This window comes from Semicossyphus pulcher, unplaced genomic scaffold, assembly GCF_022749685.1.
Source record: "Semicossyphus pulcher isolate SPU_LCO1_2020_fin unplaced genomic scaffold, fSemPul1.0.p SCAF_1, whole genome shotgun sequence".
Classification (NCBI taxonomy): Eukaryota; Metazoa; Chordata; class Actinopteri; order Labriformes; family Labridae; genus Semicossyphus; species Semicossyphus pulcher.
The window spans coordinates 36,207,062-36,227,224 of NW_027211603.1; the positions used below are offsets into that span (position 1 = coordinate 36,207,062).

The 20,163-nt window shown below is 40.0% G+C and overlaps 1 protein-coding gene across 1 annotated transcript in view; it reads right to left on the bottom strand.

The window, feature by feature from the left end:
• LOC138591281 (mucin-2-like) overlaps nucleotides 1–20,163 on the bottom strand; it is a 152,326-nt gene that overhangs the window by 79,735 nt on the left and 52,428 nt on the right. Inside the window, exons 16-22 of the mRNA XM_069661861.1 lie at nucleotides 19,593–19,845; nucleotides 18,525–18,568; nucleotides 18,141–18,247; nucleotides 17,889–18,040; nucleotides 4,689–4,827; nucleotides 893–1,003; nucleotides 280–456 (exon numbers count right to left, since the gene is read on the bottom strand). Of these exons, the coding sequence (XP_069517962.1) occupies nucleotides 280–456; nucleotides 893–1,003; nucleotides 4,689–4,827; nucleotides 17,889–18,040; nucleotides 18,141–18,247; nucleotides 18,525–18,568; nucleotides 19,593–19,845 (983 nt within the window). The remainder of the gene's footprint in view (nucleotides 1–279; nucleotides 457–892; nucleotides 1,004–4,688; nucleotides 4,828–17,888; nucleotides 18,041–18,140; nucleotides 18,248–18,524; nucleotides 18,569–19,592; nucleotides 19,846–20,163) is intronic.

Genomic DNA, 20,163 nt, shown 5'->3' on the forward strand with positions numbered 1-20,163 from the left:
TCAAAATTGGGTGGCGTCCAACATTGAATTTAAGGTTAACCTAAATTCTGTTATATATTATATGTTATATTCTATAAAACTAATGATTTCTGAGAGCTGAAGTTGAATGCCATCACTCTCCTTCACCTTTTAAACCAATTTTTGTGATTATAATTCATCATTTTGAGTTGTGAATTATTGCTTCATATTTTGATATTAATTAGTTAGTAATTATTACTCTTGCTACCCATTTACGCTACAACCTGTTGTCAATCATGACACGCAGACTTGAATATTTACCTGAAACTTTGGGCTGATTTTAATGAAAAGACTGGTCTTCTTGTCCCACATGAGCACAAGTCCCGGCTTGATCCTCACCACCAGGTAAATACCCATCTTGTGCACCTGAACAGGGAACACCTGGCTGCCACCTTGAACCACGTGGAAGTTCTCATCTTTAAGTTGGAATTCATTATCCTGTGGGTATCAACATTAAATGAACATGCATTTTATACTGTACCAGCTAAAGGAGGTAGAACAAGTAACCACTTGCGTGATGATTACTTTACTGGACTTTTTTTCATGTTTCTCCTGAAAAGTTGCATGATGCTTTGTGAAAAGACAGGTTGCATTTAATTGGGAACATGGGATGAAAGGTACAGTTATTGGTTTTAGTGGGAAACTTGTGCCTTCAATTATGATAGCAAATTAAGTTAAGTGTCAGTTTAGTTTGAAGCACCCAAGGGTGTTCCCCATCAATGAAATATTAATAATTATCAATCCTAAATGGAAAAATAACATAGATTATAATTTGAGTTATAGACCTAGTTCAATATTAGATTGGTGACATCATATAAGTTGGATATTCTCATGTAGTGTTTGAGGCAGTGGATAGCAAGAGTGTTGTCTTTACCCCCAGGAAGATTTTGATGGTCTTGGAGCAGGTGGTTCCCATGGTTCCACATGGAACATTCTCAGTGATAATCTTAAAGCTTCCTTTGCTTGGACCTTCGCTGCAGTAGTCCTGAGTTAGGAGAAGACACGGAATGCAATGACTGGAAACCATTGTTGTTTATGTTCTAGGTATTTCCTTTTTAATGAAATCAACATGTTTATGTTCAGTAAATGCTTCTCTTGGGGCTTGGTCACCATAATTAGTTAACATGTTTTGCTAATTTGATATTTTTTTACCCACATATGTGATATATTCTGTAGATTAAAAAAAAATGGACAACTGAAGTACCTGTGAGTTATTCGTAACATTATTTAAACTTAATGGATGTCTTGGTTTGTGCATCAGTGGCCTTTCTTGTTGGTAAGTACAGTGATTACACTTTTAGTTAGTAATTCTCATTAAACATCATTGCTGATTTTATCGGCCGACATTAACACTTTGCAGATATATCGGTATTAGCTTATGTGTGCTCCAATATTAACAACTTTAAATTTTGACTGCTGCGAGTCAAAGTCATTCCACGTCCTGTCAAACAGCGGGCGCACAGTTAATTTTGATCACGAGAGCCAGGTTCTCAGTCTTAACATGAAATTACAGCTGGAGTCAAGAAATGAGACAGCCTCCTCACTCCTGTTTACAACTATAAATCAGCACAAAAATGACAATTACTAACGTATGCCATATGCAAAACATATGTTCTGAACAGACACATTACAAACACTAACAAAAATTATTTTTTGCACTTCCAAACATAAAATAGCAAAATTAACACCTTAAACTACTCAGACAGCACTAGGCGGCAGGCATGATGGGAAATGAGGACGTCCCTATCGCTGCCAGAGTGCACGTCACATCTGAGCAGAGCAGCAGACGCAAGTGCGAAGGAAAGCACTATCTTTCCCATACAGAATGAAACATTGTGAACAACAAACTCATGTTAAAATCACAGTAATCAGCAAAAGAAAGCTTGCCAACAGAGCACCGCTGTTTCTACCCTCTGCGCACCTAAACTGCGCAGACGAGATCCTGTGTGTACAGTCTGGCTCTCAGTTAGTTTGAAGTTCGATAGTAACGAAGGCACAGGAGCTTTAAGCTTTATTCTCTGCAAGTTTCACAGTGGTTACGCTCTAAACAACAAGCTTACACGTCTACACCTCCGTACAACCCCACAGGAAGATACAGGATTTTAATAAGCCATCATCGCGCTGCTGTAGACTGTGTGTCTGTCTACTTCACCCTCCGTCACACCTGCAGCTCCTGCTCCTGCGCAGGGACTGTTCTCATTCACAGAACGGCAAATTAAGTTGCTTTGTGAAGTCCCTTTCACGTCTCATAAAGATGTTAAAGTTACGATGTTACGGTGCTAAAGACAGACAGAGAGCAGAGCAGAGAGAGAGCCATGTCACCGTGATGCTACGTTTTGATTGAGTCCCGACCTGTTGGACTGGGGACTGTTGGCTGAGCTCCAGACCTCTGCCCCGCGATAGACAGTCCATAGATAGTACAAAATGTCCCAAACAGAGCAGAATAATAAGAATAGAAACACAGAGGAAGGGCAGATCCTCTGCAGATACAGACACCAGCTCACACTTCTCCTGGATTATAATGTTGATTGAGAGGGAATATTTAATATGGAAAATCCTGCTCACTCAGCCTTTTATTACTGTTATCAACAGTATCAGTCTGTCAAATAAGCGGGTCTGTGTTTAGTGACTTATCTTCAGCAGCACTGTGTGAAGATCGGAAAAACAAGAAAATAATTTTTTGTTCCTACTTTTGTGTATTTTTGTGTTATACTCACTTCTATTTTGATAATTTATTTTGGTGCTATTTAAGCTGCTACAGAACACATACACTACCAGTCAAAAGTTTGGACACACTTTCCCATTCACTTGTATGAGAAAATGTGTCCAAACTTTTGACTGGTAGAATATATATATATATATATATATGTATATATATATATATACATATTAACTACAATATATATACATCAGCCGATATATTGATATCGGAATTTTTTTACCCCCTAATATCGGAATCGACACCGGCCCCAAAAATCCAGTATCGGTCGGGCTCTAATTCTCATTTGTGTAATTTGTTTAAATATTTTACAAATATTTTATTTGGAATATTTTAGGATGACATCTAGCACTAAACACACACTACTGGCCAAAAAAGCACATGCAAACAAAGGAAAATTTAGTAACGCTTTATATAAAGGTCCTTGTAATAAGCGTTAGTTAATAGTTAATAAGACCCTTATAAGTCCTTATAAGATGCTTATTAACATGATATATATTAATACAACTTTGATGTAAGTGTTAATTATAGTATTCTATATTCTGTAGTATTCTATATCTATCATATTTATATACTATTATTCTAGAACATGTGCTCCAACTGGTAGCAGCAAGGTCTGGTAGCTCTGAATTTCTCTGAATCTTTACTTAACTTGTGTTGTATTTTTATCATGTTTTGTTCACTGCTGATGGATATTTCTGTGGGGAGAATAGTTTGCTTAAGAGAATAGCTTCTTTCATTGAAACCCTTTTCCAGCTGTGATAGAGGGGTGTTTTCATGGTTGCCGTGCTGGTGCAGAGGTAAAGGCTTGGAAATGGAGATGTAGACCCTTTCTGCCATCAGTCATCGTAGGAAATGTCCACTCTCGGCGGGCGGGTGGATGAGCTGGAGATGTTGGCAAATACTTAAGTTCCATGTGAAGTTCTCCATGAAATAGTTGCCAGATTACAGACTAAACCTCTTGAGGCACTTTTAAAAATATTAGGATGGAGAGATAGATAATATTGTGGTGGAGAGATGCACACTGGAGATGGTTGAGGCCATTCTAAACAACATGGATCATCCACTTCACAACGCCTTGATGGACCAAAGAAACAATGGTGGTGGACGGCTCCTCTCTCTTCACTGCAGGACGGAGAGATATAGAGGATCTTTTGTACCCACAGCCATCAGACTTTTTAATTCTTAGTAAATGGTAAATGAAATGCCAGACAAGTAAATTTCCCTTTGGGGATCGATAAAGTTATTGTTTTTTTAACGCTGTCTATAAGTTATTCACAAGTTTCTTATAAGTGGTTATAAATATCTTATAATCTAACAATAAACATGTTTATAATACTATTAACAACTTATATACTAATATTAATATATATATATTTAATGTTAATAAGCATCTTATAAGGACTTATAAGGGTCCTATTTCCTATTAACTAATGCTTATTACAAGGACCTTAATATAAAGCGTTACCGAAAAGGTTAATTAAGCTGTGCTTGCTAATGTTAGCGATTAAAGATGGAGCTTGTGTTCCAAACGAGCTCCTGGCCACACCCATGCTTTGGCTTTTCTTACATATGAGAAGTAGCAGGTAGTCATGTGAAATTTATGTTAACTGACAAGGAGCAGATACATGCAGAAGATGGTGTGGATTTTAAAGCCACAAGATACAAACCTGATTTTATTTTATTGATATCCACCACAGAGTTTATTGTTTACTCTACTCTACTCTTATTGTTACAGCTTATGCTAAAGTAATATTTCCTGCTCTTTCTGCTTCATATTAGTTTATCATGATGAAGCCACAAGAAGCTCTGTTCATGGGCTGCTAGAAGAATGGATATTATTGGTGAACTTGGAACCATGGTAACCACTGATTTGTTTTATATTGACTAGGACTGAAATCACAAGGATTTAAATTTTAATCACCGTACATCTGACCACATGTCACTTTACCTGTAGAAGAGTATATTCACACTGTCCATTGAAGTCAAACCTCTTATCATCAAATGTCACGTAGTGCCCGTCGCCATAGATCCCACAAATGGCATCACACACATTGTTGGTACATGTGAACTTCCTATTAGAGCAGGAACTGAGGAGACACAGCAGATATAGACATTCAATCATTTAAACCTGTCAAAATACTAACAATACTTACAATAACAATACGAAATAAATCATTCAGTTGCATTTTTATACCCACGTAGTGACAAGAGTTTAGAGAGCCATGGCCACAATGTTCTGGAATTATTATTATATTGAAAAAAAAATACTATTATACTCATTAGCTTTAGTCATTGGCATTGTGTGGCATGAATATTTCTCTGCAGCCCAAAATAAATTGTCACATTAAATGACAGGATCTTCAGTAAAAAGAACTTATCCAAGACAAGACCAATCGATCGGATATAAAGTGACACAAACATATTTTCATGCTTAACCAAGAAAACAAGCTGTGTAAATGTCTGTAGGTCTGGTAGTTCTACAAAAACTGATAGCACATGAGGCAAGTAAAATGTTATGTTAGCCTGCAAGCTGGTACTATAACACCCAAAGACAAAGTGACACGTTTTTTTCCCATAGTAAAAGAAATGATAGCTTACTGTGTTACATTTGTCAAATTAACAAGAGACTTCAAATGATGAAGACTATTTTAAGCTTGAACTGGAACTTGGTTAGACCAGAATAACAGCGCAGCTGTTCTTATCAAGGTAACCCTTCCCAACTTTAGTTTTTGGCTGCCCGCCGGGGGTCAGCCCTACACTTTGTTTCCTCCTGTTTTGATCGTTGTGTCTGCTAAATGAAATTGTAACATTGTAACATTGGTCTGTATGATACTGAGTAACTGACTGTCTGACTGACTGAGTGACAGTACTTTTAGAACCCTAGAGAGAGAGAGAGTTGCAACATTGAAATGGCGGATCATGAAGCATATTGGATTTCCACTTGCGGAGTGGAGTTGCAATTTTGTTGAAAGAGTCCCTCTGATGCAAGCAGTTTTGGAAATGTTTCTTCTTTACTGTACGTAGCTCTTCAACTGAAGTCTTTGCCTCGAGCCATATTCCTGAACAGGCCACCTAATAGTCCATGGGCCAAATCAGATAATGGTACCATCTGAGTGGGCAAAACCTTACCTATCCTAAATTGTCTTAAAATACGTTAAAATACGGTAGTCTTTCTAAAGGAGCAATTTTGTGAGCATTTTCTTATTTTCCCCTATTTGCACCTTTACATGATTTGCAAAAAGAACAGAAACCGCCAATATCATATTAACAGCGAAGTAATCTTGAACCTAAGGCAACTAAAACATTAAGTAGGTTGTTCAAAGTAACATAAGCAATGTCTTTGAATGTGCTTACACATTTTATTGTTTTGAAATTAAGAAAATGCTGTTTAAATAAGATAAATATAGGGTGAATAAAGTGGGACATTAAGCTTAATTATTTATATCTGCATGGATATACTAACATCCTACATACTAAAAATCAACACCGAGCTCATCATACGCAAATATGTCATAAAAAAATATACTATATAGGTTCTGCGGCCATGACATCTCTTCAGGGGGCGTAAAACATTATATTTAACTCTGCAGTGAATTATGATGGTAAGTAGCTACATAGTGTTCTGTGGGTACAAATTGGTAGTATTTAGTTCTTATATAGTTATGAGATGTAATGGTAGATTAAAATTGAAAACAAATCACATTCATAGTAATCTTCTTTGTTTTAATGTGATTTTGTTGACATTGTACTAGTTTGCCATTAGTGCTGGACAGTGTAATCCTGGCAAATTGGGACAGAAATTAAAGTTATTCAAAAGATGTTGCAGAGGGGATAGGAAGGATAGAGAAGACAGGCCCTACAAGGCAAGTTAAAGTTATGGTGTTTTCAGTTCGGACTATTCCCAAGGCTGATGTGGCCACTGTCAGTGTATGAAATATTGATATCAAATGTGGAAGGTTGGTAAATTTGTATATTAGGAAATGGCTTGGAATTCCTCGTTGTCTCAGTAGTATGGGGTTGTGTGGGAAAGGCATACACCAGCTACTAATAACTAGCTTAACAGAGGAGTGTGCAGAGGTCAGGACATAGTTGTTGTTTTTAGGGAAAAAATACGTGGCAGTGAGTAAATACGACCAAAATCCAACGAGAGCGAGGAAATGGAACCCAATACAAGCAGTACAGGAAGCAAAGGCAGCCCTAAGGCATACAGAGATTGTAGGCAATGTGCAACAAGGCCGGGGAAGCTTGGGGCTGAGCACAAGCACAGAACCAATGTGGAACAAAGCAATTCCCAGAGAAAGATGAAAGCTGGTAGTGGAGCAGGTATGTCGACAAGAAGAAGTTGTAAGGTGTACTAAGGCTGTTGGTCAGGCTAAGTGGGGACAGTGGATGAACTGGTAAAGTGTAGAGAAGAGGAAACTTAGCTGGATGGATCTGTGGAGGATATGAAGGATTGTCGTACCAAGTTCCTGATAGGGGCTACTTACAATGTGCTGCCATCACCCCAGAACCTAAAATGCTGGGTAGAGGGGGACCAATCGTTACCACTGTGTTCAGAGACAGCCACCTTGAGGCATATTCTGTCACTTTGTAAGATTAGTCCGTCACAAGGTCAGTACACATGGTGGCATAACCAGGTTTTGAAAAGTTTAGTGGCAGGGATTGAAGGTAGAAGGCAACAGGTGAATTTAGGTTGCAATCATGAAAAGAGTGCAGCCGTTCAATATCTGTGAGGGGGAGAAATGTAAAGGAGGTCAGGCCAACTAAAGGGTGCTAATGATTGGGAGATGCAGGTAGACTTGGGAGGAAAACTTGTTATTCCACAGGAGATAGTTTGCTCTAACTTGTGCCCTGTCATAGTGTTATGGAAGGAAAAAGCAAATGCAGATTTGGCAGCAGAAGCTGAATGGTGAAGATGGAAGGTAAGGGTATGTTTGCTAGAAGTGGGATGTAAAGGGTTCATAGCAAGATTGACTATCTCATTACTGGGAGTGCGTGGACAGAGTTGGTTCAAGGCAGGAGATGTCAGATGAAGCAGTTAAAACAAGTCAGATTTGGATGAGGAGATTATAGCTAAATTAGAGTTAATGAAGTGGAAATACAGCACCGTACTTTAAACAACATTTTTAGGAGTAATAATTGACAATAAATTAAGTTGGAAATCACACATAAAACATGTTTTTCTAGAGGGATTTGATTTGATCGTTGAGAAGTGGGCGTAGACAGACGTTCTCCACAGCACAGTAGCTAGCTAACTGACCGAGCATTCTTGGTGCTCTGCGGCTAAATGTTGCAGATTGATTGACAGGTGGATGTCATGATATTATGTACATTTGTATATTATTATTATTATTATTATGTATATATTGTACTAGCTTACGTGAGCACACGTGAAATTTAGTTTTACCGGAAGAAAAAATGATCGGATTTTGATATAAGAATACGAAGAAATGGATTTTCTGTATTTTTTTTGGCCTATATTGTCAAATAGATGCACAATATTACCGGGGATGTGATCTAAAAGGATTAAAATGACATTTTTCGTTTTACCTCGACTTTAAAAAAAATCTCACTAGACAAGTCACTAATAAAAAATGAAAGGCCTTCCAGTATTTCAAATCTATTGTTTTTAGAATCATTGAAAAAGCTTTTTTTCAAAAGTTGAACAACTTCCTGACACTGGGCACGGAGACTGCTCTTGTTAAGATGATAAATGACATTGGCTTAAAGACAGACAGTGGCAGATTTTTCGTCATAGTACTTGATATCAGTGCTGCATTTAACACAGTTGACCACAACATAACAATCTACCAGCTGGAACAGGAACACAGGGTGATACTTTCTGGCACAGAATGAAACGGGTTTGCTTCACTTCTTCAGAGCAGACAAAAATGACGTGGAGTTCCCCAAGGCTCCATTCTTGGTCCTCTTCTGTTTAACATCTACATGCCTCCACTCGCTCAGATTATGGAAAACAACAAAATTAGTTACCTTAACTACGTAGATGACACAGATCTAAATTACAATGTCGCCACGGGACCATGGCCCCATACAAGCACATCAAACAAATCAATGAGTGGCTCCTGTTCATACTACTCCTATGTGACTATGTACTACGGTGAGTGTATTGTGTCATTTCCTGTTTTCTCGCTGCTACTGTGTTGTCCTGTGCTGTTTGTAGCTGTTGCTAGAGCTCGAGCTAAATTGATTGATCTGCTGTAATTGTCATCACTGTGGCTATTCACCCGCTGTGTACTTAAACAAACTAGTTTTTATCAAGCACTCTCGTTGTTGCATTAGCGACATATCTGCTAAACCCTTAACTTTATACTCGCTTAGCCGTTAGCTTAGCAGCTAGCTTAATCCACTGAAATGGCTTCTCCTTCTCCTTCTCCCTCTTGCTCTCCTAATCTGCCCTGTTCGATGTGTCAGATGTTTAGTTCTACCTCGACCTCCTTTACGGATAAGGGTACTTGTATTAAATGTAGTATTTTTGGAGCTATGGAGGTGAGGATCACAGAATTAGAGACACGGCTCCGCACCTTAGAAGACCAAACATCGCTAGCTGCTGTAGTTAGCAGCAAGTCTATTGTCTCGTAATATGGCAAAGTTTTTAGTCGTAAAACCTGACAAACCAGAGTTGAGACAGGAGGCAGAGCTGTAGCCCTACACACTCCTCTGAGCTTCCCTGTGAGCAGTTTCCCAGCCACAATGTTAATTTTACACAAACTGTCCCCCCCCCCCCCCCCGACCCAGGCTTTTTATTACAGTTAATTCAAACTTATATAAAAAAGTAAATAAAAAAAAATGTAATAAAAATTAAAACAACAAGCTGAAGTTATGCCAAAAAATATGATAATTAAATGTGGTCTGTTAAATATCAGATCCCTGTTATCTAAAGCTCTATAAGTGAACGATCTGATATCAGATTATCATATTGATTTACTCTCTTTAACTGAGACTTGGCTGTGTCAGGAAGAATATGTTTTATTGTACTGTTTTATTTGTGATATTATACCGCCCTCCTGGCCCATACTCTGATTTTCCAACTGAATTCTCAGAGTTTTTATCAGATTTAGTTCTGAGTTCAGATAAAATAATTATTGTAGGGGACTTCAATATTCATGTAGATGTAGATAATGATAGTCTTAGCATGGCATTTATGTCCCTTTTGGACTCTATTGGCTTCACTCAAAGTGTAAACCAGCCTACTCACTGATAGAATGTCTGACAGGACTGTAGCTAAATTTAAGGAAGCAATTCCAGCTGCTTTTAATTCTTTACCACATCTCTTTACTACAGAAAGCTCGTATGCTAATGTTAGTCCCTCTCAGCTTGATCAGTTTGTTGATAGTACTGCAGGTTCGCTGAGAAGTACTCTAGATTCGATTGCCCCCTTAAAAAAGAAGATTATTAAATGACAGCGGCTAGCTCCATGGTATGACTCGGAAACTCGTAACCTGAAGCAAATGCCCCTTAAATTTGAAAGAACGTCGCGATCCACCAAAACAGAAGAGTCTCAGCAAAACAGTCTTAATAAATACAGGAAGGCCCTAAGGCATGCTCGGGGTGTTTACTACTCCTCCCTTATAGAAGAAAATAAAAACAATCCCAGGTACATTTTCAGTACAGTAGCCAGGCTGACAGAGAGTTATAGCTCCATTGAGCCATGTATTCCTATAGCCCTCAGCAGTGATGATTTCATGAGCTTCTTTAATGACAAAATCCTAAAGATTAGAGACAACATTTGTAACCTCCTGCCGTTAACTGGTGCAGATGTATCTTTGGAAACTGCTCAAAAACCTGATGTTTACCTTGACTGCTTTTCTCCAATTGACCTTCCTGAGCTAAATTCTCTGATGTCTTCGTCTAAACCATCAACCTGTCTTTTAGACCCGATTCCAACCAAGCTGCTTGAGGAAGTCTTTCCCTCAATTAGCACTTCTTTACTAGATATGATCAATATGTCTTTATCGACTGGCTATGTACCGCAGTCTTTTAAACTCACTGTAATTAAGCCACTTCTTAAAAAGCCTGACTGAAAGTCCTGAAATAAACTGTTGTTATGAAGAAAGTCACATAATTGATTAATCAATCAATCAATCAAATTTTATTTGTATAGCGCCAAATCATAACCAGAGTTACCTCGATACACTTTACAAAAAGAGCAGGTCTAGACCGACTCTTTGTTATGTTATTTAAAGACAGGCCCAACATGAATCACCATGAGTAGCACTTAGCAATATTCGGCACATTGGCAAGGAAAAACTTCCTTTTAACAGGCAGAAACCTCGAGCAGAACCAGACTCATGTTGAACAGCCATCTGCCTCGACTGGATGGGCCGAAAATGGGATAGAAGGAGATGCAGGATAGAGACAGGCAAAGAGAGCAACAACAACATATGTCCTTGTTACATGAACAACAACAGACACATACTTATGGTTACAATGCCAATAATAGTGGTAGACTAGGGTGAAGGTTAGCAAAATAAATAAATAAATAAATTAGCGAGAGAAGTGGAGTAATGATAAAGGCTGATGTAATCGTAATTGTAACAGTTGAAGTTAACAGGTCTACTATTTGGCATTAGCAGCAACAATAATTATACTATGGGGAAGGCTGATGTTAGTAGTTGTTGCAGTCGAGCAGGTCCACAGCAGCAGGTGGTCTGCAGCAACGATCCCCAGGAACCTTCAAGACAAGGGAGCACAAGAACTCCCGGGAAGATATATGGTTAGTAATGTTAATGGGACCAGAAGATCCAGAGTTAATGAGCTGCATTAATATGACAGAGACAGAGAGAGAGAGAGAGAGAGACAGACAGAGAAACACAGAGAGCGAGAGAGAGAGAGAGAGAGAAGCTTGGTGTGTCAGATCCCCCCGGCAGTCTAAACCTATAGCAGCATAACTATGGGCTAGTCCAAGCCTGAGCCAGCCCTAACTATAAGCTTTATCAAAGAGGAAAGTTTTAAGTCTACTCTTAAAAGAAGAGAGGGTGTCTGCCTCCCGGACCTTGATTGGTAGATTGTTCCAGAGGAGGAGGGCCTGGTAATTGACGCTACTCTTAGAGACTTTAGGTACCACAAGCAGGCCTGCATCCTGGGAGCGCAATGTTCTAGAGGGGTAATATGGCACTATGAGCTCTTTAAGATATGATGGTGCCTGACCATTAAGAGCTTTGTAAGTAAGAAGAAGGATTTTAAATTCTATTCTAGATTTTACAGGAAGCCAGTGCAGAGAGGCTAATACAGGAGAGATGTGATCTCTCTTCCTAGTTCTTGTCAGCACACGTGCTACAGCATTTTGTACCAGCTGCAGAGTTTTTAGTGACTTATTAGGGCAGCCTGCAGGTAACGAGTTACACTAATCCAACCTGGAGGTAACGAATGCATGGACTGGTTTTTCTGCATCATTTGAGACAAGATGTGTCTGATTTTTGCTATGTTGCGAAGATGAAAGAAGGCTGTCCTTGATATTTGTTTTATGTGGGAGACGAAGGACATATCCTGATCAAATAGAACTCCCAGATTCCTAACAGTAGTGCTGGATGCCAGGCTGATGCCATCTAGGGCAGCTATATCATTAGAGAAAGAATCTCTAAGGTGTTTTGGGCCGAGCACAATAACTTTAGCGACTGCTTTCTTGAGGGTCTTTGAAATAAAAGGAAGAGTAGTGTGGGAGGTAGAGCCTTCAATTATCAGCCCCCCCTCCTCTGGAACAATCTACCAATCAAGGTCCGGGAGGCAGACACCCTCTCTTCTTTTAAGAGTAGACTTAAAACCTTCCTCTTTGATAAAGCTTATAGTTAGGGCTGGCTCAGGCTTGGACTAGCCCATAGTTATGCTGCTATAGGTTTAGACTGCCCGGGGGATCTGACACACCGAGCTCCTCTCTCTCTCTCTCTCTCACTGCCTCTCCGTGTGTGTTTCTGTGATTCTGTCTGTCTGTCTCTCTCTCTCCCTCATATTAATGCAGCTCATTAACTCTGTATCTTCTGGTCCCATTAACATTACTAATCACATATCTTCCAGGGTGTTCTTGTGCTCCCTTGTCTTGTAGGTACCTGGGGATCGTTGCTGCAGACCACCTGCTGCTGTGGACCTGCTCGACTGCAACAACTACTAACATCAGTCTTCCCCATAGTATCATTATTGTTTCTGCTAATGCTAATGGTAGACCTGTTGACTTCAACTGTTACGATTACTACAGCCTTTATCATTACTCTGCTTCTCGTACTAATTTATTTTTTGCTAATTTTCACACTGTTTGGCATTGTAAATATAAGTAGGTTTTTACCTGTTGTTGTTCATGTAACAAGGACATATGTTGTTGTTGTTGTTGTTGCTCTCTTTGCCTGTCTCTATCCTGCATCTCCTTCTATCCAATTTCTCAGCCCATCCAATCGAGGCCGATGGCTGTTCAACATAAGTCTGGTTCTGCTCGAGGTTTCTGCCTGTTAAAAGGAAGTTTTTCCTTGCCAATGTGCCGAATGTTGCTAAGTGCTACTCATGGTGGTTCATGTTGGGGGGGGGCTGGACATTTTACTTTCTCCAAAAGGGGGCATGACAGACAAAGTTTGAGAACCACTGCATTAGGAGCAGTAGGAGGAGCCAGAGGAAGGTGATATTTTTCACAGATTATCTCTCTCATGTACTACTGCATGTTTAAAGCGACAGTTTGAGCAAATATGACAAAAAGTTAGCTTTAATAATGTTACCTACTTAACCCTTAATAAAACATTATAAGTGTTAATAATAGTACCATAAACATGTTTATTGTTAGGTTATGAGATTTTTAAGCACTTATAAGAAACTTGTAAAGAATGTATAGACAGCCTAAGAGCGTTAATAAAAGCCTTGTAAGTTTCTTATAATTGTTTAGAATAGCATTACAAGCTCATTCATTGAGTCTATCTCACTTATAATGCCTTTTTAATACGTACTTTACTATGCAGTAATGAGCAAATAACTATGCACTTACTAAGAGTTAATTATGCTTTTTTTTTGCAGCTACTGGATCTTAAGCTAGAACAGTGCCTTATCAAGGTTAAATGGTAAATGGTAAATGGACTGTACTTATATAGCGCTTTCTTCTTCTAGTCTTTGCGACCACTCAAAGCTGCTTTTACACTACATATCACATTCACCCATTCACACACTGATGGCAGAGGCTGCTATGTAAAGTGCCCAACTGTCAATCAGATATCACATTCATACCCGTTGGCTATGCCACCGGGAGCAATTTGGGGTTCAGTGTCTTGCCCAAGGACACTTCGACATGTAGCCTGAGGGAGCTGGGGATTGAACCTCCGACCTTGCGATTGAAAGACGTCCGACTCTACCACTGAGCCACAGCCGCCACAATAAATCCTTTATTATGCACGTAGTAATAGTTCTGATTTTTGTGCCTTCCATTTGTAACGAGCAAAACATGGGGGATCAACGTTGATAAAATGTAAATAAATCATACATATATATTAATGTTTGGATTAAAAACAAAAAACACACTTTCAGACAGCTCCTCAACATTGTTATATATTTTTTTCATTTTTCAACACTTTTGTACATGGTTGACACATGCGCCTAAAACAGGCCTCTGATAATGTAAAGCTTTACCTTTTCTTCAGCTTAAAAAACGACATAACTAAGGTAGTTCTTTTAGGAGCTAATGAGCCAAAGTCAGCGTATAGCTTCATCCTGCTGTTGAAAACCACAGACCAAGCCAGAAATGTGAGTGTTGTCTGGACTTAGACCTGAATTTTAGAAGCAACATTAAGACAATTACAAAGTTGGCCAACTATCACTTTAAGAACATATCAAGGACTTGTGTCTCAGCAGGATCTGGAAAGAATGCTCCACGCATTTAACTTCAGTCAACTAGATTACTTTCACAGTGAATGTGCAGGTCTCCCTAAAAAAAATATCAGACTGCAACAAAATCAGAACGCTGCTGCTAGAGTCCTAACAGGACCAAGAACGTGGATCACATCCCTCAAGTTCTGAGGTCCTTACACTAGTGGAAAGTAACAAATTATATTTACTCGCGTTAGTATTGTACATCGTTACATTTTAAATGTGTAAAAAAAATGTAGGCCTAAATAAAAAACGAAATACGCCGCAGCCTGCTGATAAGTGATTGGTCAATACTACTCAGACTACAAGCATAGTTCAAATGGAAACCAGAACAATTGTCATCCTGGAAATCCACGTCTGTAAATAGGAGCCCCGATAGATACTTTTCTTTTTTCAATAGTTGTTGACAGGCAGGGATGCAACCTTCAATGATTGTATTGTTTGAAAAAAATTTTATGGGATAATCTCAACTTAAACTAGTGCTGCAAGCAGCATTGAACGGGCCCTCGCACCAGCGACGCAGACGCCGGGGCGTGTCGCAGTAGCAGAGCAACTTGCAGCCACGGTTTCGGTGTAATGTTCTGCATGGGCTGTATATTTGAAATATTGTAGGGGGCGCCACTGAGCCATTTAGCCACGCCCACTAACAAAACCTATACACACCTTCTCATTACCCCACTGGGGACATGTTTACCGATTTTCAGGGCTGTATCAGTATATTAAGCACCTGAAAAATGTACTTCCTGTTAGTGGCGGACAACATGTCGCCACGGCAACAACGTGGGACATAGACTTATGAGTTTCAGAATGGAGCATGTCAAAGGCCTTTGGGTGTTGTTGACCAAATCTGAAGGGGTTATAAACAACCTAATAGCAACTGGACATGTAAAAGTAGAAAGAGTGACTTCCTGTTGCCACTAGATGGTGATGTGCCCGTTATGCAAATGTTCAGTATAGATGTGTTCAGAATGGGACTCTTATTAAGCACATGACATATGATGCAGATATGTTGATGTACAGGCGAGTTATAGCAGTTTGAATGTTTATGGCGAAGGATTGTGGCAACTGGTTTTTTGATGTGTCGCCTTGACCATGCCTCTTGAGGGAGAGTCACCGGTTTTTTTTTCCAAACCGTACTCTACTGAGAGAAATTTGAGGATTATATGTTGTACCGTCTTGGAGCAGTAGCTTGTAGCGTAAAACATGAAATTGCCTGATATTTACTATCGCCAGTAGGTGGCGCTAGGCGCATCAGTGAATTATGGCATATTAATGTGTTCAGGGCAGGAGCCTTATCATACCTGGAAAGTCTGGGTCACATAGGAGCATGTACGGTCAGTCAAGTAAAGGATGCATGTCACATGAGGCTGAATACCTCGAACCAGTAGTTGGCGCTCTGATGCCAGACTGATTTTCAACACGCAGGAGTGTTCAGGCAGTGACATTTGTCGTACATGGCTGACATGACCCTGTATGTTTGAGTTAAAGCAATCTCCTGTGTCATGGCGAGACATGGAAATTTGACGAGCCACCACGGCCACGCCTTTTGATTTGCGGAAAAGTGTTTGATAACTATGCATCGTTAATGTCTCCTCTGTGCCCGGGGAAAATTTGAGGGGGATTGGAGGAACGCCCAAGGAGGAGTTCGTTAAAGTATGAGCCCTGGAAATGTCGAAAAAACTTGTTTTTCTGACAACGTCATCTAAAATGGCGGACTTCCTGTTGGTTTGACAATATGGGTCCAAGAGGCTTTTTTGTAGATCTAGACATCATACATATGTGTGCCTGATTTCGTAAGTCTAAGTTTACCGTGCTGCAGGGGCTGCATGTTTGAAAATTGTAGGGCCACTGAGACATTTAGTCACGCCCACTAACAAAACCTATACAGACCTTCCCATTAATCCACTGGGGACATGTTTACCGATTTTCAGGGCTGTATCAGTATTGTCAGCCCCTGAAAAATGTACTTCCTGTTAGTGGCGAACAACGTGATGCCACGGCAACAACATGGGAGATAGACTTATGAGTTTCAAAATGGAGCATGTGTAAGGTCTAGTGAGGTGGTTGACCAAATCTGAAGGGGTTACAAACAACCTGTTGGAACTGGACAAGTAAAAGTAGAAAGAGTGACTTCCTGTTGCCCGTAGATGGCGCTGTGCCCGTTATGCAAATGTGCAGTATAGATGTGTTCAGAATGGGACTCTTATTAAGCACATGACATATGATGCAGATATGTTGATGTACGGTTGAGTTATAGGAGTTTGAATTTTCATGGCGAGGGATTTTGGCGACTGTTTTTTTGCTGTGCCGCCACGACCACATTTCCTGAGGCAGAGTCACAGAGTTTTCCCCAGACCTCAATCCAGGTCTTAGGTCCCTACTGAGACACATTTGAGGTGGATATGTTGTACCGTCTTTGAATAGTAGCTCGTAGCGTAAAACATGACATTTCCTGACATTTCCTGTCGCCAGTAGAGGGCGCTTGGAGTATCAGTGAATTATGGCATATCAACGTGTTCAAGCCGGGAGCCTTATCAAACATGGAAAGTCTGGGTCACATTGGAACTTGTACGGCCGAGTTAAAGGCCACTTCCTGTTCACTTCCTGGTTAGAAATTCGTCGTGTAACTTTGAGCCCCCAAAAAGGCCACTTCCCCTTCGAAAAACATCAAACTTTTGATAACTTAATAAGTATAAGTATCGACCCTGCAAATGGCCAAAAATCGCCCTTTTTCTGACATGCAACGCAAAATGGCTGACTTCCCGTTGGGTTTGAGGTATGGGTGCAAGAGGCTTTCTTGTGTGTCTTGACCTCATATATATACCTACAAAATTTCAGAGACCTAGGTGGAAGTAACCTCTATGGGGAGGCCTTCTTGCAATTTTCTAGGGGGTGCTACGGAACCATTTTGGTGATCTCGTGGCAGATAATAATAATAATCCTTACAGTTACAATAGGGTCCTCGCACCCGTTGGTGCTCAGGCCCTGATAATAATTCCTTCAATTTCAAGAGGTCCTCGCACCACCTTCGGTGCTCTGGCCCTAATAATAATAATCCTTACAGATACAATAGGGTCCTCGCACCCGTTGGTGCTCGGGCCGTTATACATCCCTAAGGTTTTTAAATGTTGTGTGTCGGCATGTTTTATTTTGTTATTGCACTTTAATTTGTAAGGATTTTCCTTTACTTAAAAACACCTAGTTTGAGATTTATATCCCCTTGTCCTTTTTGCACTATAAAAAATTGTAGGGGTGGAAATAGTATACTTTTGTGTATGTAAGGCCCTGTACAAACCAGGCGTTGCAGTCCACAGTCAGTGTTTCTCCAGCTTGGTAGACCTGTCCATTGTGCACACATGGACACTTGTGCTCTTTGATACAGCCTCCTGCTCCATCTGACACCAGGCCTTCAGGGCACATGCAACCTGGTGTACAGCCAGTACTGACCTGTAGCCAAGCAAAGTGGATGGCAAAAAGGGTGTTTCAGACAAACAGAGTCTGTGCTTGTAGGTTTTCTGTGAGTGTGAGAGTGCTAAGCAACACTTACACAAGCCATGTCCAGAGTGCTGCAGCTCTTCTCACACTCAGTCCCAGTAGCCCCAGGTGGAGCTTTGGAGCAGTCGAAGTAAACCATGGGGGGGCTGCATGTTGGGCCTGGGTAGTCAGAAACAAAATCATCATAGAGACAATAATGTCAAACCTACAGGAGGCATGGACGTAATGACATCAACAACATTGTGTGATTAAAAATACATTGTTTTGTTTCAGCTTGGATTTGGAAGAGTATTTAAAATACTTGTCAACACGTAACAGACCTCTGCAATAACTGAATGTTATGGATTAAACAATTGAACAGGTAAGCACAAAAAACATTTTTGGTGAGAACAATTACAGGGAATTGGGTTCAATATTTGAACATGTGTAAACCTACTTTGTGACCCTCCTGAGCAGCTGAGAGCTCCATGTCTGCAGTAACTGTGAGAAAAGGTACGAAGGGACACAGAAACAGTGTTAATGTCATCATCAGGCTTCATTCTTGGTCCTTCAATGGATGGGATTGAATATAGAAGTTCTATGTGTTTGTAACATCATGTCACAGAAAATACCTGTGTTCTATAATGACTAACAGATGACTTCTTTCTACTTAAATAGTATCTAGCTGTGGAGTTTTGTTTCCATTACGATGGCTCTCCCTGATATGTTTTTATCTATTATCTACACAGTACACAATGACTAGAAATCATTTGCCATTGCTTTCTGCCCGATCTCAGGACCTGATTCACAAAATAATTTGCACTAATCATTTTCCAGCACAAACAAGCCTATAAAGATTTAGAGTTGAGTGCACTTTGCCCTTGTTATACATCTAATTGTGGAGAAGAGCTGTCAGCTCCTCCACTCTCTGTTCTGCTCCAATTTCCCAGACTTGGCTGATGTGATTACCAGTTTTATTGTCTGTGACATGTTTTCTTCACTGGAACCAGCCAACAAGAGCCGTACACATCTGGAAAACATGTTCACCAATGTGCCAAGCAGCCAGAGACTGATTAAACCCTGGTTATCGTAATGTCAAAATGTTATTCACAGACTGTGTTTACAAGCAGACATACAGTAAGTGGAATTCTTTTCATTTTCGCTGAAACATCTGGGGCAGACCAGCTTTATACATAATGCACTTGAATTGCCACTAGCTCTCTGAAGGCACAATTAATTTAACTCGACCTGCAAATGGCTGGTAGTGATTGTTGCTTGTGAATTGCAGACCTAGTTTTCCTCCAAATGCAATCATACTAACTACAGCAAATACTTGCAAACAGAAAAGGGGCAACAAGATGCAGTTTGATGCATCCTTTAGTGAATTTCTGACTTTTCTGACTGAAACAGAACAGGAATGACCTGTCCATGAACTTAACTCACTGCTCACTATGAAATAAACAGCTGTGTGTTTGTTACCTCACCCCCATGCGCAACCCTTGAAATCACGACACTCTGTATTTACCATGGGCGGCCATCTTTTGTCACAGATTGTCCGGCAGGAATAATGTTGTCTTTATAATAGCAGGGACAGTCTTTACTTGGCACACATTGGCCTTTGTCGTTCATGTAGGTTCCCTCGTTACATCCGCAGCCATCCACTGTGATGAGGTTGGCCTGGCAGGAGTAGTCAGGTTGGCTGAGGGAACAGCAGCTACGACGGCAGCTGGTCATGTTGTAATGATAGACCATGTTTGCTGGACATAAACTGTATTGGCCTGGTGGAGAAGATACACAATGAGTTAGCATTAGAGAGGGGTGAACCATTCTCTTACTGCAAGGTAATACCTTTGATTTTAACCTTTTTAATTACCACTGATGGCTATGCCTGGAATGTGCACATGTACACTGATTTTCAAACAACATGCTGCATTTGGATATTTCTGAATTAGAATCAAAATCATTATTACAATAATAATTTCATAGTTTTCCTACCTGTTCAAAGCTCGACATGATTCAATACAATAAAAAACAATATTGTATGTGCTCTGCTTAGATTTCTTAATTGAATAATTATGGTTTAGTGCTACATTAAA